General features: G+C 39.1%; 1 protein-coding gene across 3 annotated transcripts in view; it reads left to right on the top strand.

Annotated features, from left to right (window-relative positions):
• TFDP2 (transcription factor Dp-2) overlaps positions 1 to 26,156 on the top strand; it is a 57,569-nt gene that overhangs the window by 13,928 nt on the left and 17,485 nt on the right. For 2 of the 3 annotated variants that reach the window (XM_051625848.1, XM_051625850.1), the window contains exons 3-10: positions 2,575 to 2,641; positions 14,247 to 14,350; positions 18,044 to 18,165; positions 20,493 to 20,540; positions 21,853 to 22,015; positions 22,543 to 22,689; positions 24,551 to 24,619; positions 25,381 to 25,532. In XM_051625848.1, the coding sequence (XP_051481808.1) occupies positions 2,575 to 2,641; positions 14,247 to 14,350; positions 18,044 to 18,165; positions 20,493 to 20,540; positions 21,853 to 22,015; positions 22,543 to 22,689; positions 24,551 to 24,619; positions 25,381 to 25,532 (872 nt within the window). The remainder of the gene's footprint in view (positions 1 to 2,574; positions 2,642 to 14,246; positions 14,351 to 18,043; positions 18,166 to 20,492; positions 20,541 to 21,852; positions 22,016 to 22,542; positions 22,690 to 24,550; positions 24,620 to 25,380; positions 25,533 to 26,156) is intronic. The other variant, XM_051625849.1, reaches the window with a different exon arrangement.

The following is a 26,156-nucleotide window of genomic DNA, read 5'->3' as shown; positions in this document are numbered from 1 at the left end:
ATTTCTGTAAGGAAAGGGAAGGATTGCAGGTGGAGACTTGCTGCCTGAACAGTATGTCAAGCAGTGGAGAAGGCTGATAAGCTACAAGGGCAGCTCGTAACAGTTTGCCATCTCCAAGGTTCTGGCTGTGAATTATTTTTTTTTTTCTTTCCCCTTGCCCCATTTGGAAACTTTGTAGTCACCTACTAGGAAAGGGAAAAAAAAAACCCCTTGATTTAAATATTTAGTAGGATGCAAAGGCCTGCCAAGTGCTTCTTTCATCTTACTTTGTGGCTGGATTCATCCTGCTACAGCTGGACAGGAGCAGGAGTCCAGCTCCTGCCATACCCAGTAATCCAGACACTCTGAGGTAGTGTTATAAAGCAGAAATATCACATGAGATTTATAAAAAGTAAGCGTTAGATTATTTGCTGCTTTCAGTGTAGGAGTGGTTAAATTACAAGATTCCCAAAAGCAGTGGGTGGTACAACCTCCAGATAACAGTGTGGCCTGGGACCTCTCTGACATTGAAATGGAAAACTATTAATTTCTTTTTCTGCTGCAGTATTGTAATATTACATCACACTTTGCTGCTTCTGAGGGCTTAGTTACAATAATTCTCTAAGGGAAACAAATTCCTTTAGATCTGCCACACTTTTCATTCCAGTTCTCATGAAATTCAAGTTTGTTTTCAAGCTGTTCTAAACTTAGATACAAAGATTATAAAATTGAGAGAAGTGCTGCTGTTCATTGAATGCTCTTTATTGTGTTACTAGGACCATAATGAAAATACATATTTATATGCAAACTAATATTCTCCTGTAATTTTGTATCTTTTGGATCTCTGAAGTACAAGATACACAAAAACACACATAAAAAGAACTCAAGTGCTTCATTACATTTCCTTAAATAGTGAATCAGTCAAATAATCTAAATCTTTCAGAGAATTAAATGTAAATGTTTGAATTTTCAAAGCAGCTGTAGTCGTCTTGGGCTGACGGTGCATATGTAGATCATCTTCAGTGTTTAACTGAAGCACCGATATGATCAATAGGAAAATGTACAATTGCGGTGCTGTCTTTGAAGATGTTAATGGTAATTACGATTCTTAATCTTTCTCATTGAACAAGTTCAGACCCTTATTTCTAACACTTTATATTTATCCCTGTGGCTCCCCTATTCCTTCTCTGAATTAAAATTATTTCCTATCTGTGTTTGTCTATTTCTTGCAAAGGCAGGGTTCTAGGGAGAAGCTGAATCAGTTACTTATTGTGCAAAGGCAGCAGCAGAATGATCCAAGAGTGCTGGCTCTTCATTTTGGCTTTGCAGTTGTAATGCCTTTTCAGTGCTATATGCTATGCAATTTACTAACCTTTCCAACCTCTGCTTTAAAGATCTCCTCAGGAATACTTTTTCAGTGTAAGGAATCAGAGTGACCTCTTAGCACATAAGCTTTCTTTGCCACCCTAAGCATCCAGAGGGAAGAAGACTAGAACGTTACTGTTTCCAGAATGAACCTGCGACCAAAACGTGATAGGAGACATGTTGGCGTTTGTTTTCGTGTCTTACTCTTTCCCCTGCTCAAATCCACGAGTTACTGTTCCCGTCCTGCCCAGCCCTGCTTTATTGCCTCTGCACCGCTGCCACCTGGTGGGAGACAAAGGGGGAAACGAAGAGGGAAAAAAAAAAAAAAGAGACAGACATGCTCTAGCATGTTTCAAAAGCATCTTCTGGTGATACCATAGTCTACAACAACCAAAGCACTTGGTTGCACAAAGCCTTGGAAATCACAAAGCATAGAGCTCTAAAAATGCAGAATGTCTTACCATTGCTTGCTGTTGCTGGGTCCACCCTTGTTAGCTGGCATCTGAGGGACTTTTCCATCTCTGCTGTCCCTCATTCAGGAACAGGGATCTGATGTTTTTCTATATTACTTCTACATTTTCATGCTTTGTGTACTCACCAAAATCTGAGATGCACCGTTCTGTGTACAAGTTTTCTCTGTCTCTTACCCTCAGGGTAAATAATTTTATCTCTAAGACTAAGGAATGTATTAAAATGCATCAGTAGTCACAGCTCCTCAGACCTGTCAACCATGCAGCTTAGTACTGAGAATACTGGACAGCTGACAGATTTCTCCTGTATTATTGGACATGGTTTAGGGGACAACTTTGTAGAGTAGGGATGATGGTTGGACTTGGTGATCCCAAGGGTCTTTTCCAACCTGAATAGTTCTATGATTCTGTTCTATGATTGGTGGTAGCAGCTCTGTTTGACTTGGAGGGGACACACCATAATAGCCAGAATGTGCTGCTTGGGTCATCTATAGTACAGTATCAGATTATTTACCTAAAAAACCCCAGGCTTGGGTTTTTTTAGGTAAGAACTTGGCTAAAATTAGTTTGTCATCTTATACATGCAGTAAATGTTTTGGATCCTTTGCTTTGTATCTCTTGCACTTGTTAGACTCTGTGTCCACAGGATGATGATGTTTTAGAAATGCAAAACAGATTACTTTCATAATGCTGTTAGTTACGTACTAGAGAACATAGAAAGGTTTATTGTATTTTAAGACTTCAAAAATGTTTTGTTCAGGTTGGTGTGACGTCCACAAATGGAGACTTGAAAGGATTTATAGATCAGAACCAGAGTCCAACAAAAGGTAAGAAGAATTCTAGTTGTATACATAGAAAAAAAAACATGCATAAAGACTTATTTCTTCCTTATGTGGACTAAATTAGTATTATTGCTGTTGTCACTGCATATGGTTGGTTCATTTTTGGGAGACTCAAAATTTTAAATGTTGTATTTCATACAAGTACACTGGTAGATGTTTTATTACTGACATGAAAGTGGAAGATCTTCAGGTTTTCAGAGGGGAAAGGAGAGTGTAGTAAAAATAATTGGAGGATGAAATAAGCCCTTGATTTTCTTTGCTTGATGGTGAATAATGTGCTCAATTTCCTCGTTTGCACCCTCACTAAAGTTCCCAGACCATGTTGTAGTCCAAATGGGAAAGGTTAAGCATGGCTTCATCATCAGTGGTATCTTGTGGTACTTTTGTAAGTATTCTGGACAATTATTATTATTATTTATTAATTATTATTAATTAATATATTATTAATAATTCTAATACATTATTAATAATTATTATTAATAATAATTTGTCCTATTCTGTTTCATTTTAGCATTTCTAGATTAATCGCTTTTGACTCTAAAACTGTCTTGGCAGTCAGAATAGCTGCAGTATTCCAAGAAAATAAAGCTGCAACCCCTTTATCAATATTAGAAATCTTGAAGATTTACAATTCAGGAAATACTTTGATCAATGTTTCTAAGTAAATGCTGATTTGCTGTTATCCACCCCAATAAAGAAATGCACACACTAGCTGGAAGGATGACTTTTTTCTCATCACAACAGTTTAGGTGTATCAGACTTCAGAGTCTTAAAAAAATGGCTACAGCTATAATATCTTCATAGTTTTCTAAACTGTGCAGAACACTACATACTAGTTTTAGGCCTTTGAGAATTAATTTATTGTGCACTGGTGAGATAATTGTCCTTTGTGTTTCATTATTTTGTGATTATTGTTTCACGATACATGGGGAAAAGACTAAGTGCAACATTTTTTATAATTTCTGAGAGACAAGCAATTGATTTGTTCAGATAATAATCTAATAACTTTATAAGGTATAGGACATTACTGCTGGTAGTAATATTCCAGTGATCCTTATCCTAGTCGTTATTAGATTTTGCTTCTGGGATGATGGATATATTATTTGCCTCCATTTTCTACAATATTATGCTCCAACAATTTTTATTATTTAACCTTGAGGTGTAATTAAAAATCACTGACATCTCTGAGATATAACAGCTTGTTCATGCTGACTTACTCTTCTCAGAGAACGAAATATTCCATAAAAGCTGGAAAAACTTGCATGCCAGTATCTAAGGTGTCTCTTACTTTCAATCTGAAGTGTCCTTTACTTCTTCTGCAGTGTTCCCTGTTGAACTCTGGAAATTCAGGAGGACAGGAAGAAACTCAAAAATAGGCATTCAGATCTACTATCTCTTACCAGGCCTTTGTGAACTTCCTAATTAATGCAGTTTTTATTGTTTTATCCATGAGTTAAGTTAACTCATTTGCTACAGTAAATATAGAGGTAAATTACTGCTATATATCTGTGCCTGCTCATAATGTGCCTTCACAGTGTTCTTAAACTGAAGCATGATGGATTTACGGTATACTCGAGCAAAAGAGAGAGGCTATTTGCTCAAATAAGGATCTTATTGAAAGCATCAGATTTCAAGTGCTAGAAACTTTTGTTTAGAAAAGTTGCATTTAATTTTTTCTTTCCAAAAAGATAATTATTTATGGTGTGTGTTTATTTGTTATTTGCACAAGCATAGTAATTTAGTACCAATATTGCATTGAAGGAACACTTCAGATTCCAGTGCTGAGCCATGTGGGGACGAGAATTCCCCACAAATTTTGGCTTCCTTTTTTTTTTTTTTATGAACTCCGATATTTTCTTATACTACAAAATCTTGTGTAATCCTAGGTTTATTTGGTTTAATTTTGAAAAATGCTGGGCTATTCTAGGTAAACCTGCTGCTCTGCCACTTTGCCTAGACTACAGCCTGCACCTTTGAGGTTGCCATTTCAAACTGCAGGACAATGTATTGAAAAGCTTACCAAATCAGCTGTTGCTTGTTTTGTACTCATACAGCTGCAGTTTAATTCTGTAATCAAAACAGCTAATCACTTGACCCTTACACTCTAAAATTACCTTCTCTGCCTTTTTTCTATTCACAGGCTTATCTTTCAAAATCTTATTTCTGAATTCTTCCCTTGAGCCATCTGAAGCAGTTATTCTATAACCCTCTTCCAGGGTGTGTTTGATTAGGTTTAATTTATCTTTCCTACCATGACCTGTTGTGTCCGTACCACGACTTCTGGATATTTTCCAGGTTATTTTGCTACAGGAGAAGTTAGTACTCACAGACTGCTTAGGTATTACTATCTAATCTGTAAGATTTAAAGTATTGCTTTGTTACTTCTGCTTATTTTTAAGTCTGAATTACTATTCCTAAATAGGTTCACAGGTTGTTTGGTTTATTTGGGGGTTCAGTTTTCTGGTTGTTGCCTGTGCTTGTTAGTGAGAATACTGTGGTCTTCTTGTTGTGGTGAGGTTTTTTTATTCAGGATTTTAGAATAATTTCAGGGTTTTTACTGAATGCAAAAGGGATGGTTCCTCTCACGTTTTGGAGAACAGAGATGATTGTTGCTGTTCTTAGCCTTGAGGACAGATCTGTATGTATGCGTTAGGTATTCTAGTATTTTGTTATGGATTCTGCCTGTTGGGAGAAACTCCTTGTATGCTCCATGCTGGCAAGACTGAAACACTCCTGGGTGTAGGCAGAACTTTAGCTCCTAATAAAGTTAGTTGACAACAACATAGTTCATTATTTAGGCAAAATCCTGGTTTAAGTGGCAAGATACCTTTGTGGAGTTGACCTATTCTGTTAACATTACTAAGTATAGTAGTTCAAGTTAGTTCTTAAACAGGTATAACTAGGTTAGTGAATAAGTAACAGTTCAAGTGTGGCTCAAGTGTTTCAAGCTGTAAATGAATTAAAGCAGACATATTGTACAGTTCATATTGAAAAGTTGCATGTGCAACCAGGAGAATTTAAAATTTAATCTGCTTGAAAGACATTCCCAGTCAATAAGTTAAGTGCTTTCAGTTTTGTAATACTGTTCATATAGTATAAAAATAGTAAATGAAATCTTTTCCAAGCAGAGGGCAGGTTGCATTACCAGTTTCCTCCTCTCCTGTAAAGCCAACTTGCCTGCCCTCTGCATCCACATACTATGTCTGTGGCTTTGTGGGCTCCATTCTAGTTTAAGGAGCAAGTCCCAAAGCTGCCTGATCTGCTGAGCATTGGAGTTGTCCAAGTGTGAGGCCATGTAATGAAATCAAGCTTTGCAATCAGGTATTACTTGCAAAGTCATTTTAGCAATCAAAGCTGGTGCTTTTCAGCTGTAAGTCCAATGAGGTTTGGTGCCATCAGGTGAGCACTCTAATTCAACACACCTGAAATGAGTTAATTTGTTACCTGCAGTGACAGATAAAGGGACAACGCATCCTGCAGATGCCTTTAAACAAAATAAGGTATGCAGAGAACTCAAAATTTGAAAGCAACTACAGATTTTAAATATTTCTGATGTGTGCAGTTATGCGGAGCTGGCTGCCCTGCTGGGGGGCTGGGGCAGGACTCAGCCCTGCCCTGCAGAGCACCCTGTGCTCAACACAAAGCAGCGGGGCTTGTGTCTGTGCTTTGCTACCGCGCGGCAAGGGCCGCTCTTCCCTTGAGACTCTCTGGCCTGAGCAAAATCTTTTCCTACTCCTTCAGTTTCCAGGTGCTGCTGCTTCGGCCGTGCTGCAGTGTGGGACCGGTCCGATTAAAATGGTCTGTGTAAGTGTAGGAATATCCGCGGGTATGACAATATTTACACACGCGGAACAGGAGAGGCTTTGCTGAGGCGCCTTAGAGGCTGTGCTGCCGGTGTGGCTCCCGGGGCTGCGCGGGCCCTGCCGCCCGGCCGGGGCTTGCTGGGCCGGGTCGTCGCTGCCGCCCCGGGCACCTCGGAACGAAGGCGTGGGCGGGCGGGGCCGCCATGGCCTGCGGGACGGAGGCCCCACGCTCTGTCTTGCTTCGTTTAAACTGGTGGCGGTGGCACTTGGCGGGGGCAGCGGAGAGAAAGGCAGAGCGGAGTGTTTACAGCGCTCTGGGAGGCCTGCACACCAAACGCCCGGGCTGTGCGTGGTACGGCAGAGGGGTGTGCTGCCGTCCGGGGGAACCTCCACGGCGTGGTGAAAGTCATAGCGGGGGGAACGGCCCCTGCTCCAGTGCAGGCTGGGGCCAGCAGGCTGGGCAGCAGATCTGCAGAAGGCACCTGGGGGAGTTGGTGACCATCAGTCAGCAATGGGCACTTGCCTTGAAGAAGGCGAGTGGTGTCCTGGGCTGTGGTATCCCCGGGCTGTGTGGGGAGGAGTGTTGACAGCAGGTCAAGGGAGGTGACCCTGATGCTCCACTCAGCCCTGGTGAGGCCATTCATGGAGTACTGGGTGCAGTTATGGGGCTCCCCAGTGAAAGGGAGACAGATGTAGTGGTGCAAGTCCAGCCAATGGCCATTAAGATCATGAGTGAATTGGAACATCTCTCATATGAGGAAAGGCTGAGAGAGCCAAGACTGTGGTCTGGAGAAGAGAAGGCTCAGGGTGGACCTTATTGATGTATATAAATACCTGAAGGCAAGGTGTACAGAGGATAGAGCCAGGATCTTTTCAGTAGTGCCCTGTGACAAGACCAGAGGCATGAGCACTTTAATTACTGTCAGGGTGTCTGACCACTGGCACAGGATGCCCAGTGAAGTTGTGGAGATGTTCAAGAAGCCATCTAGACAAGGTCCTGGGCAACCTCCTCTGGCTGACCCTGCTTGAGCAGGGCAGTTGAACAAGATGACCTCTGGAGGTCCCTCCCAACTGTTGTATCATCCCACCTGCAGATTCTTGTAACTTGGCTTCCTAAGAGTGCTGAGAATAGTTAGTTTAGGGTTGGGCGGTGTACTTAGATGTGTCTTAAAGTTTTTCATAAACTTGAGAAGTTGGGGTTTGATCCAGAATTATTACAGTTACAACAAAGCCAACAGCAAAATCAGTAGAAATGTATTAGGACGGCTTGGTTTTGGAGAAGAAAAAATATTACCAGACTTTGAGCCAGAAAACTCCCAATTAGACTTTTTTTTAAAAAAAACACCCAAGATGTCTCCTGTAAAATGAAGTTGTTCCATTGAAAACTCAAAGCTGGTGGTAGAAGTAAGATGTAATACATCTGATATAAATGGAAACAAGTCTAGTAAGGATCAACTTGTATTTGATAGGTTGCATTGTTAATTATACTGTTTCCAAGGTCTTGTTTTGGCATGCTTTTAACTTATTTTAAAAGTACCTGATATATATGACCTGCAAGTAAGGGATATTCTGAAAAGTAAATCACATCCATTAAATACACAGAAAAGTAATCTAGATCATAAGCTTAATTTTAAATAGATAATGATCTGGAAATTTCAAGAACTCTAAATGTATGAGTGCCTTGAAAAAAAGTATGTGAGTTACTTAAACCATATTTTGCTGTCTTTCATGGGGAATACTCTTGCATGTAAAAAAGGGGTGTATTTCACAGGTTTACTGTTCTGTTTGCCTCCTAAACAAAATCTGTTGGCTGATCCAGTGTGTCTGTATCAGAGTGAAGACACTTGGTACTGATCCACTTTTTTCTATGAACGGTGAGTTGACAGTTATCAGTTACTAGAGTGTGGAATAAACAGCTTTAACAAGTTCACTATGAGTGAATTTGATTCTTGTCTTAAAATGTATAATGTTTACTAACACAATAGTTCTGGTAAATCATACTGTCCTTAGTTAATGCTTTTTTGTTACTATATTCTTAAGTTCTATGAATTTACATAGTGGTCTTTTTTATTGCTGTGGAGAGAAAAGATTGTCCAGCTCTAGACCACAAGTCTTGCAATAGGCTCCATGAGGGAGGATCTCTTAATCAGATCAAATTGCAAACCAGATTGGTTCGGTGGGAATCTTAACTTTGAATATAACTTTGCAATGAACTTAGTTTCAATATGTCTTTTTTGTGCAAGATCTGATTTTTCTAATTCATAATAGGACTGGAATTTTAGAAATTTGTTGGCGTGCAGGATTGCCATGTGCCTATGCTAGAGTAACGGAAGCAGGAAGGCAGGTGTCTCCTTTTGCCTTTTTTTGTTTGTTTGTTTGTTTAAATTAACGTATTTACCATTTTCTGCCTTTCATGGTGATGTAATCTTTTCCTTGCTTTGATAGACATCTTCTCTGACAACAGTGCCAGTTAAGTTGGCTCTGGTCACCTCACAGCTGCTTTTAAGCATTTTCCTTTGCTTAGTGCCAGCATAGCTGAGCAGTTCACTGGACTTGGGAACAGATTCAGCTGAAAAATAGCAATTGTTCCCACTTACCAGAGGGAAAAAAGGCAAATTCCCTGCATAGGCAGAGCTGTGGCTGTGCTGGCTTGTAGGCAGGAATGAGCGTTGGTGATGAGGGCTGAATATCTGAGCATGGCCTTAGGGGTTCCATCTTGAGGCCTGAAGAGCTCTGGAAGTTCATTGTGTGCCTGAAGAGATCTGCTAAAATGACCAAGACAGCAGAATTGGTCATCAGTAGGCCTGCACTTGGTCCCTAGAGATTCATGCCATTGTTAACGCCTATACATTTGGCTTAAATTGAACAGTAGAAGACTGAAAATGCACTGGTCTTCGTAAGCCTGAAGTACACTGAAACATCATCTGCACCATTTTGTTTTTTCTTTTCTACAGGTTTCTTTGATTTCATATGTTTCTAGATAGGTATGTGCTTCTAAAGGCTAAGGAATGTTTAAAGTTAGATTTGTGCAATAAAAGAATAAAATGTAGCAAGAAAACATGCATACTAATAGCATGTTAATAATTCCATTTTTCTACATGCTTTCATAATGCTGTGTCCTGATCTTGGAGATCAGTTTATGTTTTAATGTAATAGAGGAGCCTGAGGACACATCACATGTTATTACAAAATACCCTAATGGACTCTGACCTTTTTTTTGCCGTTACCATCAAGCTGTAGGCTGTATTATTTAAAATGACTGTTCATTGATACGGTTTTAAAAATGTGGACATTTGTTTCAGATCTCTGAATATGAAATCCAAATTACCAACACTTCCCTGGTGTTTTGTCTAAGAATTCAAACTTTTTTTTGTGGATGTATGCATTGTGTGTGACCCCAGCTGGTTGGTCTGTGCTTCCCATCAGCTATGGTTTCCTTCAAACTGGCTGTGACAGATTCTATACATTCTCCAGTTGACATTGTTTCTGATTATCTTTGCAAATAAGCTGCAGATCTGAGAGATTTAGCTATACAGGACAAAAATCACTGAAACTTCTTTAGCTTCATATTTGTTTAGGAGTCCATGTTGTTTGTGTGAAGTTGGGCTATTTAGTGTACACACAGCAATTAAGTGTGTGGGATGGTTAGTGTGTGCGTGTGAGCACACATGTGCATAAACATGAATAACTCTGTTCTGTGACTGATGGAAGCTGAAGATAATTTTAAATCAATTTTTCTTTGTGTGTGCAAGTAGAAATATTTCACAAATGCCAGGAAGAATAATAGGTAGTGATCATGATTTTCTAAATATGAAAAAAAAGCAACACTGTTTTTTTTCCATGATAAACAATAGTGGTTACTATGGGATGGAAAAAAAAAAGCAGAAGCAGAGTGTTTTGTTCTAAGAAACAAACATGTACTCTGAGAGGTTTTTATTTTGAACTTGCATCAGTGACTGGCATGCTCAGTTTGTGGTGGTTTTATATATATTGCAGTTAAAGCCTCTCTATGAGAGTTTTAAGTGAGTTCCTTTCCCACGTGCTTGGTTTTCCATAGGTAAAATGGGCATAAAGACACTGACCTCCTTTGTGCTTTGAAAGTACTGCTGAGAAACATTATATAAGAATTGAGTATTATTATACAAATCATTCTAGTTTGATCCATCTCTGCTGACCTTTTCATCCAGGCAGTAAGATTACCGTGACTAGGAAGCTGATGGGTCTCTTTGTGTTCAGTTTATCACTGGAGGCTGCTGTTCTTCAGTGGAACATAGATCAGTGTAATCTTTTTTGTCCCCAGATTATGGGTGTTATTAAGACTTGGCATTTATTTGGTATTTGATCAAGTTTAAAGCCTTTACAGTTGCTGTGTGAGAAAGTACATATAATTAGTTTGGTGATATTTCTGCTTCAAGCTGAACACAGAAATCTGTTAAATATTTTTAGATTATCTACAGTGTGCTATCTGCTTCCCCCTTCTTTTTCTATGTTGTTTTATAAATAGACTCAAAGAGATTGTTTCCGTTGATTCTTGCTGATTTGTAATACTACTTTGCCTTCAGAACTTTAAAAAATGACCAGCTTTTCAGCAAACAGGTGCACTGACTTAAAAAATTTGATACAGAATATAACTAGTCGTTTTAGCAAGCAAGTGCCTGTTCTCTGAGCTGGTTGTATTTGCATCTGCACTTTCCAGTTTGAGGGGATGTTTTAGATGTGCTGGGACCACTCCTGGCTAACTCCAGGTTTTTCAGTGACAGCTGTACCCTATGGACCTGGGCTGCTCCTGCCCCAGGTGGGGAGGATGGAATGCTCTTGGAAGTTGGATCTCTCTTTGTTTAGAGAAGAGTAGTGGTGATACTGACTGCAAAATCTGTCTCCTCAGGTTGGGCTGCTGATATGTGATCACTTTGGATACACATTAACTTTTTGCAGCAAATAACTGAACCAGCTGTCATGTTTGCTGTAAAGAGCGATGGGAAAGTGGTGTTTCCACCACTGAACGTTTGGAGCAGTTGAGGTCACATGAGTATCTGGACTATAATGCTATTTTTTTAAAAAACCAGGATATTTTATTTGTAAGTATTTGTAAGATACTTTATTTGTAAAAACTTTTTGTTTACCATTTTTTCAGCTGCTGATAAACAGAATCATCTCTTACTGTGAAAAATTAGGTTGGTTTTCCTTTCTGTCCATGGTGGATGGGAGAGATCTCACCCATAAAAAGAAACTGGTCCCTTTCCATTTTATCTGTGTTTAAAAGTCTACACATATTTATATTTACCCATAAAATAATTTAAAAGGCAGGACAAGGGCAGGGAAACATCGCTGAAAACTTGATCAACTCTTAAAATAATTTTGACAGTGCTGCTGCCAAATGGGGGATTTGTATAGGGATTAGAAGATGATCGTTCTTTCTGGAGGTAATTCTAGCCCGAAGACTTTTAAACATACCTCATCTATAAGTAACTGTCTTTGCGATCAAGATCAAGTAATTTAAATCACTCTTGTATTTACTAAAGTTGGTGACTGTATACATTTATTTAGATAGCCTTGTAAATGAAGGCACAGTGCAGCAGTAGCTCTTAATTAGTGTTTTTTCTAGGGCTGATATGGTAAATCTGATGGTTGTGTGTGGTTTTGGCCATGGGTGTTTTTAAACTACAGTTTTCAGAGTCTGCATGTGTGTGCAAGGGGTTGTACATCAATATGTATGTTGAAAACTATTACCAGGGCAAGTAGATTACAACCCATGTGCCACATGTTGAGAAAAAAACAAACTGTGTGCATAAGGATTGATGTGGGGCAGTGGGCAGATATCTATATCTGACTGCACCAACAGTGCTAATTGTGCAGTGCAGTGAGTCTGACATGTCTCACTCTTCCATTGTGAAATGTGATGTTACTGCAGATGACACCAAGTTGGGAGGGAGTGTTGATCTGCTTGAGGCTAGGAAGGCTCTACAGAGGGATCTGGACAGGCTGGATTGATAGGCCGAGGATAATTGTATGAGGTTCAACAAGGCCAAGTGCTGGGTCACCACAACCTCATGTAATGCTACAGGCTGGGGGAAGAGTGACTGGAAAGCTGCCCAGAGGAAAAGGATCTGAGGCTGCTGGTCAGCAGCCACTGAATATGAGCCAGCAGTGTGCCCAGGATGCCAAGAAGGCCAACAGCATCCTGGCTTGGATCAGAAATAGTGTGGCCAGCAGGACTGGGAAGTGATTGTCCCCCTGTACTCAGCACTGGTGAGGTTGCACCTTGAATCGTCGGAACATTAGAACATCCTTGTCTCAAATTGTAAATATTTCTCATATCTCTTTTAATTTTTTATAAAGGTGAGATTTTTGCTATGTCTAACTCTTTACTCCTTCTGTGCTGTAGCTACAGAGGATCCTTTTCTAAATATTCTTTTTCTCTCAGTTGTGTTGCTTCTGCTTTGCCTTACAGAGAAGTTAAACCATTGAATTTTATTTTCCAGTTATGTCATGGCAGAGTACAGCTGAACTAAAATAAAAAAGAAATTAATACTATGGTTCATGACCAAGCGAGAGAGAAAAGTGGGCAGAATTGGTTATATGAGAAAAGACCAGGGAACAGAGATGTCTGACACCATCAGCTTGGGACCATCTGGACTAAGCTGAGTGTTGACCATCTTTTATGGAAGGAGGAGGGCAGGGCAGTGGTGAGGGCTGCTGTCTGCACTCTTCTGAAGGACCCTGTCACCTCAGATGCCTTCAGTTTCTTCCTGCTAGTGCCAGAGAGTGTAAGTAGGTCTTCAGGAGCCAATCCTTGTCCTTAGAGCTCACGACCCCAGCTAGACCCAAGCTGGCCCTGGATTACAAGGCAGTGGCAGCTCTTCCTTTATTTGATTCTGCCTTCAGACTCACTGCTGTCATTCCCCATTTTGAATAAGATTGTGCATAAGAATTGAGGGAGGCATTTGATCGATTCCCAGCTCGCTTGCTTTGAAACTGTCACAGAGGCAGTAGCTGCTGCTGCCACCGTGTCCAGTCATGGCTTAGAGGGGCTTGTGTACAACAGTTTGTGAGAGCTCATGAGCTAATGGTAGTGCTGCATGACGGTCTTGATTAAGACATTAAGTCTGAATAGCCAGGATTACAAGGTACGATTTGGAGTAGAGGAGCAGCAGCAGCATTTGTGAGGCTCTCAGCATAGAGCTGTGCTTCTCTGTGTGAAGGCAGGATGAGTGAGATCTGTAAGCAGTCTGGGATCACAAAGATGATAAACATCTTGGGATGAGAATGCTCTGGGTTAGAGACAGCATGGTTAGCTTTATCTTGACATCTAGAAGCATGCTCTGTTACTGCAGGTAAGTTTGTAAAGGTGTCATTTACTCCATCTTAACAGTGATAGACTTTCTTGATTGATACATTTGTATAGTCACATGAGGAATGGTTAAGGCTGTGAAGATATATGGACACATATTTCATACGTGTCCTTGTGGTTTAAAATAGGATTTGTATGATGACTTCTTTCTAGAAGTATACTCATTAATTTTAGCTGTGTGCTCTTTGTCATAGGTAAGAGGAAGGAAATAAAATATTAACATGAAATTTTAAAGGTAAAATAGTGAATGTGTAGTGAGGTGTCCTTGTGACATCTGCTAAAAGCTTTGGAGGCTGCTATGTGAGGGAGGGTTTTCAGTGTATGAGACAAAATGCTAACCTCATCCCAAAATGACAAAAATATGTGAGAATTTGTCAGTGTTATTCATAGGTTACTAAGGAAGTAATTTTAAAACTCTTTTTACTGCTCTTTTTAGGTAATATTTCAATAATCACATTACCAGTTTCCAGCACCAACTCCCCAACTAAGATTTTGCCAAAAACCTTAGGACCAATCAATGTGAATGTTGGACCCCAAATGGTAAGTTGTGCAACTCCAGTAATGCAAATTTGTGTAAGTAGCTGCGTGGCTTCTTGTTGATGTAATATGGAAACATGACAAAGATGTGAGCAGTGCTGGGAACATGCTGCTTCCTGCCTCAGCTGCAGAGGCTGCTGAAGGGCCCCACCTGGGTGGGAAGGGATGGTGTGGGTACAGCAAGCTTGATGTGCCAGAATCACCACTCCCAGCGACCACCTTACCTTGTGTGTGACCTTAGGCAATACCTGCCTTCCTGGCTTTGAGTGGAATTTGAAACAACTTTAACATTTGGCATTTAAACTCATTAAGAATGTTACTGATGCTGAATATTTTGAGTCGTTCTCACTAGTAAATCTCCAGCATTGGCAAAAAGGAAGCGTCTCATGTATATTGCAAGAGATTTTTACCTTGTTGAAACTGCTGCTTTTAAAACTGTCTCTTCCTGTCAGTGGTAACTGTGCATGAGTGCACATTGGCTGTTCCAGGGATTTTGGATCTGGTTCTGAGAAAAATTCTTGTTTTTCTGGTGGCCAGAGCATTAAAGAGGCAATGCAGTGAACTGTTTTTAGCAACCTCATGCCTACTTGCCAAGCCCTTAGCCTGAGTGCAAGAATGATTTGATGTGTTTTAAAAGTAATAGTGCTGGGTCTTTTTCACATCAGCAGTTATTACTGTTCTTCAGTGGCTTTTATCCCAGTTGGACAGATGGGCACCCTGAGCTGCATCGTCCCCTGTGCAGAGCTCTCCATCTGCAGTACCAACCACAGGCTGTCCACCAGAGAATAGTGTTGCTTAGTGCATCAGTGCTGATGCAGGTGTTGCTACAGTGTGTGCCCTGCAGCATCTGACTGGAATAGTTCTACTACAGAAGATGTATTTTGTGAGTGCAAGAAATAATAGCCAAAAACAGGGGTGAGCAGTTAGTTAATGTAGCTCCTACTCTGACAAGTGATTTCTCAAGACCCTGCTTTTGCTTGAAGTGAACCCCACTAGTTACGGTTTAGGTTCTGTAGCAGGTAGAAGTTGCAAAAGCTAGTGCATGTTGTGACACACACATTTTATTTTATTTATTTATAATTTTTATTCTTATTTTTAAGTTAATTTTTTTAAAGTTATTTTTACTGCTCCTTTGCAAGGACAGATCTATATTCAGAAAATATTTTCTGATTAAATAGGCAGTAACACAGGCCTCCTAAGACATCCAGTGTTTGGCTTTGTTGTGTGCCGGACCATTTAAATGACAATGTTCACAGCTTCTTAATAGTGGGAATGTGAGCGCCCCTTTGGCATCTCACCTGTGTTAGCAACATCCTGCTGGGCTTTTGGCTTTATTTAACCACTGTAGGTACAGCCCTTGGGGCTGCTCCTGGTCCTTCACACAGCCCCAGGATCAGTGGAGTGGGCTGTTGGCTGGACCATGGCCATTGTTCTGAATCCCTTGGGAGGGGGCTGTCCCAACGGTGACATCAACACAATTGGCAGGGCTGGATTCTTGTGTACCAGTGTTTGTTACTTTAGATTCAGTCTGTAGGTGTAAATTTAACAGCCTTAGAATTATAGATAAAATGTTAGTACTTAGTTACAGGGTTTTAGCCCATGTTACAGCTGCTGTGTTTGCTAAATTAGGATGAGGTTTTACTTCTCTGTTTTATGCTATGCTGGGAATTTATGTGATTACTTCAGGACACAGGGAAAATGTTTGCTGTTAAGATGGAATTAGTCCTCTAAAATACAGTGTAGCATTTCTTGTGAAATCAAACATTCAGTACTAAATTTAAAAGTGACACTGAAATAACACTGATTTGTATACCCGTGACGTTTGTGTCCCTGCATCCTAGAACTTGCAGCTTTGCCAAGAAGCTGTAGACAGGTGTTGTTTTGTGACTGTGCAACTACCACCTGTATGTGCCCATCAAACAGGGACTACCCGAGCTGCCTGGCTGCAGTGGGAAGGGGTTCCAAGGAGAGCGTGCTGCTCGTGTCCTTCTCCACGAGATGGCACCAAGGGATAGACAGATCGGTCTTGGAAACATCCAAACATGATTTACCACCTCAGTTTATTACAGTGGTTGTCACAAGAAAATTATAAGGAGATTGGACATAAAATACTCTTTTATGATACATTTTATCAGTGATGTACAAGACATCAGTAGAAGAATGTGAAGCCCCAGAGAGGGTGGAATGTGGAAAAATGCATTTCAGTATACAAAATACCTGACATCTTTGTGGCATGTGTCTGCCATACGCTAACAGAACCAAATGCTTGCTGCAAATAAATATTTACAGTGGTGCAAGAAATTTATATAAAAGGTTGCTGAATTGGGTTGATATTTAACTGAAATATTGCATTACTGATCCTCATTTACATACGGTTACACCAGTGCTGAACCTTAAGCAAGCCTTTAAAAATTAATCCTTCTCTCACAAAATGTTTCTGTCTTCAAGCCAGTGGAGCAGTAGGTTGATAGAAGTTGCTACCTTTCCTGTGCCTGCGTGCAGTGTGCAAAGCAGCCAGCCAGGGATCTTCTGTTCTCCAGTATCAACCAGTAAATAGCTTAACTTGTACCTCTGGTTTGGTTTTCCCAGTTTTCTGTTTTCACTTGTTTCTGTTAAGCTATCCACTTGCAAAAACAAATAAGATAAATTTATGTATTTAAGCCAAAAAAATACATGTATGTAATCATGATGTGGTGTCAGGAGGGATGTGAATTAATGCTCGATGAGCTAAAAGGAAATGGGAAGTTCTTCAGATGTAATTTTTTCTACTTGTTTAAACAATACAAATAGATACCAGAGTATCTGCCATATAGTGACATGGTAAGTTAACAAGTAAAGGAAACTACGAAGTTTAGTACAGTCAGTACTCAAAATGTCACTAAGAAATGGAATAAAGTAAAACAAAGTTTAACTAATTGAAATTAAAGGTTTAAAGTATCAGTAAAAAGAATGGTCCAAGCCACTTGGGTATGAATCTTACCATACTGGAATAAAAATAACGTGTTTTATTTTAAAGATTAGCTAATTAATACTCTTTCATTGTTAAGTACTATCTAAATTTTTCTGGTGACCTGTTGTTGAGAGCAGGTGTCTCAGGGTTAACAACCATTCTATATACAATTTCACGGGATTTGAATAAATGTGAATTCTATCTATTCTGTACAGACTTCATGTTTAGTTCCCTAGGTACAATGTTGTATTACTAGCTTGCTGGAATGCCTCAAGATCTTGTGAATGCCAGAAACTGCAGAGAATACTTTGTCTGCAGCTCAGGTTGTCTTTGGTGCACCAAAGACAGCCAATTACAAGAGCAAATCCATTGGAAAGGAGGCTTCGTTGATTACAGGGATTAAGAAATTGCCTAGATGTACTCTTGAAGAAACAATTAGATGTATTAGATGCATATAGGTACAAATTCTAACTGCCAGACCTGGAAATTATTTCTATTTGTCTAGCTCTTGTCTATATGAAGAATAGAGTAATATGGTACAATTAGTAAAAAATAGTAAAGCACTGTAATTATTTTCATGTATGAAGATCTTCTAATGACATCTCTTCTACACATTCTGGCTGCAGCTTGCATCTGGTACAGAATTATTTTTTTTTTTTCTTGGTATCATGCTTAGTGTGACTTCTGGGCTGTGCTAACCTCTGCTTTCTTAAAGAGCTGTGGCTTTTACTTTCTGTATTTCACAGATCATAAGCACATCACAAAGACTGACCAATTCAGGAAGTGTTCTGATTGGGAGTCCATATAACCCAGCTCCAACAATGGTGACACAGACACACATAACAGAAGCTTCTGGCTGGGTCCCAGGGTGAGACTTGTTTTATTTAAATATGTTTGAGGATCTGTTCTGATCTTCTCCTTTATTTATACCATTGTATCTCTATGTTGGCTTACAGCTTCTAGTTCTTGCTCACCTAAAGTGAGCGTGCACTTTTGATGTCTGGAGCCTGTGAACACGGAAGTACAAGCACTGGTCACTGCACTCTCTTGTAATTTTGGTTTATGGCAGAGTCTGTTTCTTTGTGAAAAATTGAGATACAAATTGATAACTCCAGATAAGCCTTTATTTTTTCAAAAATTCCTGGTACATCCAAGTAGCTTTGCTATTGAGCATATCAGCGGGTGCTAACAGTGAGAGAGACTGTCAGAAACACTTCAAGAGGCATTTAAAAATAAGCTCTAATGAAAACTTTTTAATGTAATAAATGTAGTATTTTTATTACTATTTTACATTAGCAACAAATTTTCATTGGGTTCTGATGTTACTCCAGAGTAATGTGACTATCTTTATCTCTTCTAAAAAAATCTGGTCTTTACAGTATTTCATTATTTATTTACTTTTTAATTTCAGTACTGCTGAGCTTATCTGCCCAAGACAGGTGTAGTGCTTTGCCTCTGAAAATTAAAAAGTAATTTATTTCCATATATAGAGTAATATTTTTAATCAGCGATGAATGTCAGTAGTACCTTTCCAGATTTACAGGTGGGAAAATGGAGCATCTAGGAGATGGCAGATATGACAGTACAATATTTTTACCCTGTCCTTCTTCATTCTATGCTGCAAGCAAGGGCTGTCATAGGCTTGTGCTTCCCACCCACTGTATTTCCACCACAGAGTCAGTAAGTTGCATGTCCAGCTGAGCAGTTTTTAAGCTTGATTTTTTGCTGACCATGTGTTTATTTCCTGAAGTACCTCTTGAATCAACTTAGTTCTGATTTTATTTGAAAAGGAAGTTGTCACAGATTACTTTGTTTCTTCAAATTTTGTGTAATATGTAGGCCAGGCAGAAGTTATTCCAGCAACTAGAGGAGGGAAAAGCTATCGTGTCTGTTCACAGCTTCCTAAACTGGAGATGAACACCCATTAGCTTTCTTAAGCTTCATCCAAGCCTCATGATGGAGATGCCCAGCAAGAAGCCTCGCTGCAGTGCATCACTATTGTTTTGCCCATGAAAAGGAGCAAGATGTTCTCCAGATTGGCCGATCAATATTGATCACTGCAGATGTCTATACAATAGGTCATATTTTCATCTGAAGAACAGAGGTGAGAAAGGCTCTGTGGTATTGCCCAACCTAAGGGGTGAGCCTTGCTGAAGATAGTTCCAGAGGTTTGCAAGTCCAGACTCCCTGCTTCACCTGTTGTTTACTCCTCTTTGGAGATGCCAAATTGTTTCCCAAATCAAATGAGCAAAGAGCATATTCGTTCTGGGTTACAGACCAGGGCACAGCTCTCAGTTCCCTGCCGTGCTGCCCCTGCCCGGGTCTGCCCCCGTTGGGCCCCGGCTGCGCTTAACCACCATGGGCAGGGGTTGCCAAGACAGGTCCTGCAGAAAGCGGCGGCTGCTGCGGGGCTCTGGGTCCTGCAGCCAAGTATGTGTAGGCTCCCATGGCACGGATCTTCAGATCCATCTGGGGTGTTCAGCTCCCTCCATGACACTGTCAGGTTTTTAGCTGTGTAAGTATCAGCTGTGAGCCCTGGTTTTGAAACTGCAGGGTAATGTGAGGTAACTTACCAACAGCTCTCAAGCAACGTGCGTTGTGTCAGCTGCAAGGACAAAAGGCAAGTCTGGGATGCAACTTCTGAAGTCTGGTGGCTGTAGCTAATAAATGGACTGATACAGAAACAGGCAATGATAGGTGACTCCTACGCAGAATTCATGTCAGCTATGTCTTCAGTATCTCTCACTCTTGTGCTCTGAATTAATATGAATGTGTTTAGTGTCTGACCTTGTTTTTTGTTAAAGATACCAAAACATTCAGTGTTCTGAAAATAGAGAATGTATTTTATGCACTGTTTAAAGGGATTTTTCTTCCACATGGAGGATTTTTAAAGGAGCCTAGCTTCTTTTTGAAGAGATTGGGTTATCATCTAGCTCACATCAGCACTTTCTTCAGTTCCAGCTGAAGTGACTTTCCTAAAATCATGGTAAAATTAGGAACAGAACTTGTCTGGCAGTGAACTCAGGCTACCTCCTAACCACCTTCTTTTGAGTTTTCTCAAGCTGTGTGCTGGTTTCCCCCCCTTCGGTAACCATGTAACAGCAAACATTAGTACCCAGCTAGGCCCCAAATACATTTATTTTATTGGTCTGAATAGATGTTATTTTCTTCTAAGTTTGAATTATCTTTTCTTAGGGACAGGAAGCGGACTCGAGACTTCATAGAATCAGATTTTTCAGAAAGGTGAGTATTATTGAACATATTTTATGGGTTTAGTCAGACCTGTTTTATTTCTTCAGATCTACCGTTCAGAGATATGGGTGTCCATTTCCTACTTCTAGCAGTTTTCACTCCTCTGTATAAAAGCTATGTTGTCTGTTATTCCTTGAAGTTATAATTCATTACTTTTTACTTTTTCAGTTCCTGATAAATACATTTTCTATTACAGATGATAATGGAAGTTGTAAAAACCAAACATCCTTAGAAACAGGATTGGTCTAGTTTTCTATGTGACAAGTACCTGTAAATAGATGATAATTTCTTTGCTTCTGAAACATCTTTGAATGTGTTGAAGGTGGTTTTATTAATTTACTTACCAAGAGGTTACTCAAATTGAATATGTGCACAGGGATTAGGAGTGCTGCTTTTTAAAAAAATCTCCCAGTGTTCCTTTTCACTCTTCCTTTTCTTGTTATTTCCATTGTTCTGTTTTCTTCAATATATGCAGAATTTTGAAAAGCGTTCTTGTATTTTAATGTTTTCCTTAGCTTGTTACTGTTGACAGAATTAAGTATTTTTCTGTAAAATAACAGATCTCTCTGAAACATCAAACCAACTTGTACAACGGTAATTAAAAAAAACCCCAAAACATCACAACTGAGCTTTTTAAAGGCATCTGTTGAAATACACAGACAAATTTAGCTTATGTGATAAAACCAATTGCTCCTGTTTTTTTTTTCCATTACCATTATTTAAGCTCTTGCTTTCTTGAGGAGGAAAGTGAACAGAAGATAACTCACAGTTGCCAGTTCTAATTTGGCACCAGAGAACCCAATATGCACTTCCTCTCCACAAGAGAGATTCTTGTATCGCAGTCTTACACGTGATGGTTGTTAGGAGAAGTAAGATAATTTCTGCTGCATTGTAAATAGGGATGTCTGAGCCAGACATGAGAGCACAAACATGAGAGTTCTCTGTAAATCTGGCTTCCAGGCACAAAACCTATGAGGTTTTCCCTGTCTTTTTTTGGTGCTTCTTTTGTGAAACCCACTTGGAGGTGAATTACAAATCCAGCTTTTAAGCATCTGCCCAGCAGCATGAGTTCAAATACTATCAAGGTGGAAATCACCAAGAAAGGGCAAAGGGCTTCAGTGTATTTTGTTTGCCAACTTGTAAGAAACAAGAAACTGATTGGAAAACAGAACAGTTTAATTTTTCATTGAGGTAGTACACAGTCATGAGTTCTGATTCCTGTTGCCAAGTAAGACCTTTTGCTGTGTAACAAAGTAGCTTATTAAGACTGAATGTATTAAAATTACTACTTTTCTTTTTCCAGCAAGAGAAGCAAGAAAGGAGATAAGAATGGGAAAGGTCTGAGGCATTTTTCCATGAAAGTATGTGAAAAAGTTCAACGTAAAGGAACAACTTCATACAATGAAGTCGCTGATGAGCTGGTATCGGAATTCACAAACTGCAACAGCCACCTAGCTACAGATTCGGTAAGCAACCATGTGGTGGAATTTGTTACACCATCACAGAACTGTCTGGTTTATCATGGAATTCTGTCCCTCCTATTTCTGCACTGTCCTGCCACACTCCATACTTCATTTATTTAACTGCTTCCCAAATATAAAGACTTACTCTGAAATGTAAAAACACAGAAATGAAATGAAGAATAGCTCTCCCTCTAAATTACAGACAAAATACAGAAGTCTGCCAAAATAATGAGCCTTTTCCAAAAGGCTACTCTTGTATCCACCATGCATGGTCTTGTCAGGCTTTTCAATTGTCTCAGATGTGCTGGGATGGGAATTTGCTGCACAGAGGCTTCAAGGGGCCCTGGAGCTCCCATTTGCAACCAACACGCTCATGTGGTATCCATGATGAAGGCATCATGTTTAATACTACTCTGACTTGAACTGCCATTTTGGCTTTTTATCTTGTACTTACTGATGAAGGATGTGTTTGATCTTGACTTTCCTTTTAGAATTCTTTTGTTGTAATTAATGCTGTATTACTTTCTTAGCAGGCTTATGATCAGAAAAATATCAGACGCAGAGTTTACGATGCCCTTAATGTCCTGATGGCTATGAACATCATTTCAAAGGAGAAGAAGGAAATCAGATGGATCGGCCTTCCTACAAACTCAGCTCAGGAATGTCAGAATCTAGAGGTAAAGCAAGGTAGATGGGAAGTTCTGTAGAGTTCACAGGTTGTGATAATGGAGCTGCTCTACTTTAGAAGAGTGGGTTTTTTTTCAATTTGAAACTGATGGGTTTTGACTCTTGCACACTATGAAAATACAACTTTTGATTTTTGAATAACCTGAAAGGATATGTTTAGGTAAGCTTGGTTCAGTTTTATTTAGTGTACGTTACATGCCGTTGTTAAAAACAACTGTTTACCTTACAAAAATGGACATTGATTAAAATACGGATTATTTTTAAGATTAAAGTCTGTAGTAGCCTGAATTAACCAGAAGAAAGTAAAAAGAATTTATGGTGCAGTTATGTTTAGAAAATGGTATACACTTAAGAGGAGACAAATTTTCTTTGAGTGTCTATATTTGGAAATGTAATTGAAAGGAAATTAAATTGAAAAATAATTCCTGCCAGGATATCAAATACTAGTTAAGAACTGGCAGGAAAAAAAAAACAACACAGTTTTGTTTATTGGTTATTTCCATTATTTTTCCAGTAGGCTGAGGGTTACTGTGTTTTTGCAAGGTTGCCAGAACTTACATACACAAATGTTGCTTGTCCTCCAGGCCAAATGGTCTATAAAGAAAAAGCACAAGTTACTGTATTTCCTGCAGAGTGCTGTGATGACTGTCTGTAAATACATCTTAATATGTATTATATTTGTGACATTAAATATCTTAAAGGTGGGTGGGGTGCCTCTCTAGTGCAGAACATTTTTTTTCTGCAGGTTCGTTTACATCATCTTTCTAGATGTAGTAAGAAAAAACCCCAACTTTTACTACCCTTGTCTGTTACAGCAACTTGGAAAACAGATCCACCCAAGGAGGATGCTCATTATACTCCAGGATTCCTTTCTTAGGGCTTATAGATAAATCTACATTTTACATGCATTCATGTGAATGCACTGTCTTCAGTATCGGTTATTGTTACAGCTTTGGTACTTATCTGCAATGATCATATGCCCTAATTACATATGAACAAAATGGAAGCCAGGCCTATTTTCTAAAAACATTGCTTCCTATGACTTACTAGAAAATAATAGAAAATGAAGCTGCAATTCATTGTGCAAAAAAATCAGAATTAATTTTGCTTTTAAAGCTGTATTAAGTGCCAGCTCTTCTTACAGTGTAATTCCATAAGATCACAAGTACAAAAATGAGAAATCAGTACTAAAAAGCTTGTTATATAGAAACCATGTCTAAATTATACCTGTACTGTTTATTGGTTTTAAGAGTTACATATTTGTCCCAGCAAAGACAGTCACCTACTGTGCTCTGAAGGAAGTATTTTTAACATTCAAGTATGTGTGTGGAAGAAGCAGCACAAGGTAACATTGCAAATAAAACAGGGTGGCTTCGGCCAGCTGAGTGTTTAAAATACTGCATCATTTCGTTTCAGTGGTTGAATGAAAAGGTAATTGAAGAATTTAGTATTTTGGGGAGCAGTGATACGAAAACAAAATCAAAGCACCCCCTCAAGCAGGTGTTTCATTTGGTGCTAATTGTCACTCTGTACAATAGAAAAGAGGAGGAATGGGGTAGGGAAATAAGAGTCTCTTGTAATCATTGATTCATTACTGGAGTTACAATTTTTGACAACAAAAAAAAAAATTACATTTTGTCAGACCTGTTTTATGGAGAAACTCGTGACTTTGGGTAGGGCTGAAGGGACTTGTGCAATTTACTTATCATGCCATGGAATTCTTCATTTACAATGAAAGTATAGATTTTTGCAATGGTGCTAGCACAATGATGTAGCTCTGAAGTCTGTTCAGTTTGGTACAATGGAAAAGACAAGGTTAAATATTTGATGCACTTAAATTTATATTTTAAGCTAGAAAAACAGAGGCGGATTGAAAGGATAAAACAGAAGCGAGCCCAACTACAAGAACTGCTGCTGCAGGTACAGTTAATTTTAATTTTTATATAAATGAAATTATCAAGTGCAAATCCAACAAGATAGAGCTTCTAGAGTTCTTTCTATATTTATTTAGCAGCTATGATACACTAAAGAGAAGTTTCATGCTTGTGACCTTTCTGGATTCTAGTAGGAGGACCTCTTACCCTCACTTCACAGAATCATAAAATCATTGTTTTTTTTATTCCTGGGTGGGCAGTTGGATTCTGATCTCAGAGGTCTTTTCCAGCTGTAACAATTCTGTGATTCCGTAAAAATACATGTTCATACATTTTCAGTCAGACGTAAGAATTCAGCAAGCAAGTGGTGTCATGAAAAGCACCTGTTGTTGAAAGACTTGGAGAATTTCAAAACTTAGCTCTTTTGAGAGAGAAAAGAGAGTGATGGATGAGATGGGGAAGTGAATATAGCTTATGAGAAGTAGGGGGATGCTGTAATTTCTGTTAACTTTTGTTACAGCTCCTAATCTGAGGTAATTGTGAATATAAAGTAACAGAGACCTCTCAGGCCAGTGCCTTTTTAAAAGGAATGAGGAACCCATCTCCACCAAACCTTATTGCTCCTTTCTTGTTTCTTCTCCAGGGGTTGTGAGGCCATTAGGATATATGTGAAAAAATTGTGGTTTAAGTTCTGTTCCTGATGAGCTTCACTAGTGCAAAGAGGAAGTCAGACCCACAACTTAAGCTTTTGACAGAAAATTTTATTTGCTCTTTTTTTGTCAGTGATCATTTTTTTTCTTTCTACAGCAAATAGCATTCAAAAACTTGGTACAAAGAAACCAGCAAAATGAACAACAAAATCAAGGTCCTCCAGCTTTTAACTCAACAATACAGCTGCCTTTCTTAATAGTCAACACTAGCAAAAGAACAGTTATAGACTGCAGCATATCAAGTGACAAGTGAGTATTTACAGAATCAACTTCTAGAATTTCATTTCCTTTGTAGACTGGAGTTCTTCTTTGAACAACTAAGATTTTTTTCTAGTTTACTAAATGTAATTGTGTATTTAAATTTGCTGCTGTCACTTCAGGGGGGTGTTTTTTTAAATATTTAATGCAAATGCAGTAGTAATAGTAATGGCATAAGTTTATCAACATTGCTTTACAACCACTAAAAACAGGCTAACTTTCACTGTAAAAGGCACTTCAGACTGCATTATTTGCACAGGAGAAATAACTGAATGAAATTATATACTAGGACAGCACTAGCTCTTAATGAAGCCATGTGGTAATGCTTCTGAATTCTGATTCCTAGTATGCCATAACAGTATTTAGTCAGAAACACAAGGATCCATGTAACACAAAAGTAACATGGCAGAGGTGATAACAACTTTTAAAGTGCCTTCTAATAGCAAAAGGGTTGCACCCAGCTCTCTGAAGGAAAAAAAGGAAGGAAATTACATAGAAATTTGAAATACTGTCTTTGTAAGCAAAGTGCTATAGTTGCACTCTTATATTAATCTGAAAATCTTCCACTTACCTACTTCTGAGTGCTTATGTTCTTCATCCTGTGAAAATATGGCT

Source organism: Apus apus, chromosome 8 (assembly GCF_020740795.1).
Source record: "Apus apus isolate bApuApu2 chromosome 8, bApuApu2.pri.cur, whole genome shotgun sequence".
NCBI classification, from domain to species: Eukaryota; Metazoa; Chordata; class Aves; order Apodiformes; family Apodidae; genus Apus; species Apus apus.
Note: the sequence above shows the minus strand (reverse complement) of the source record. Positions and strands in the feature narration are given on the sequence as shown.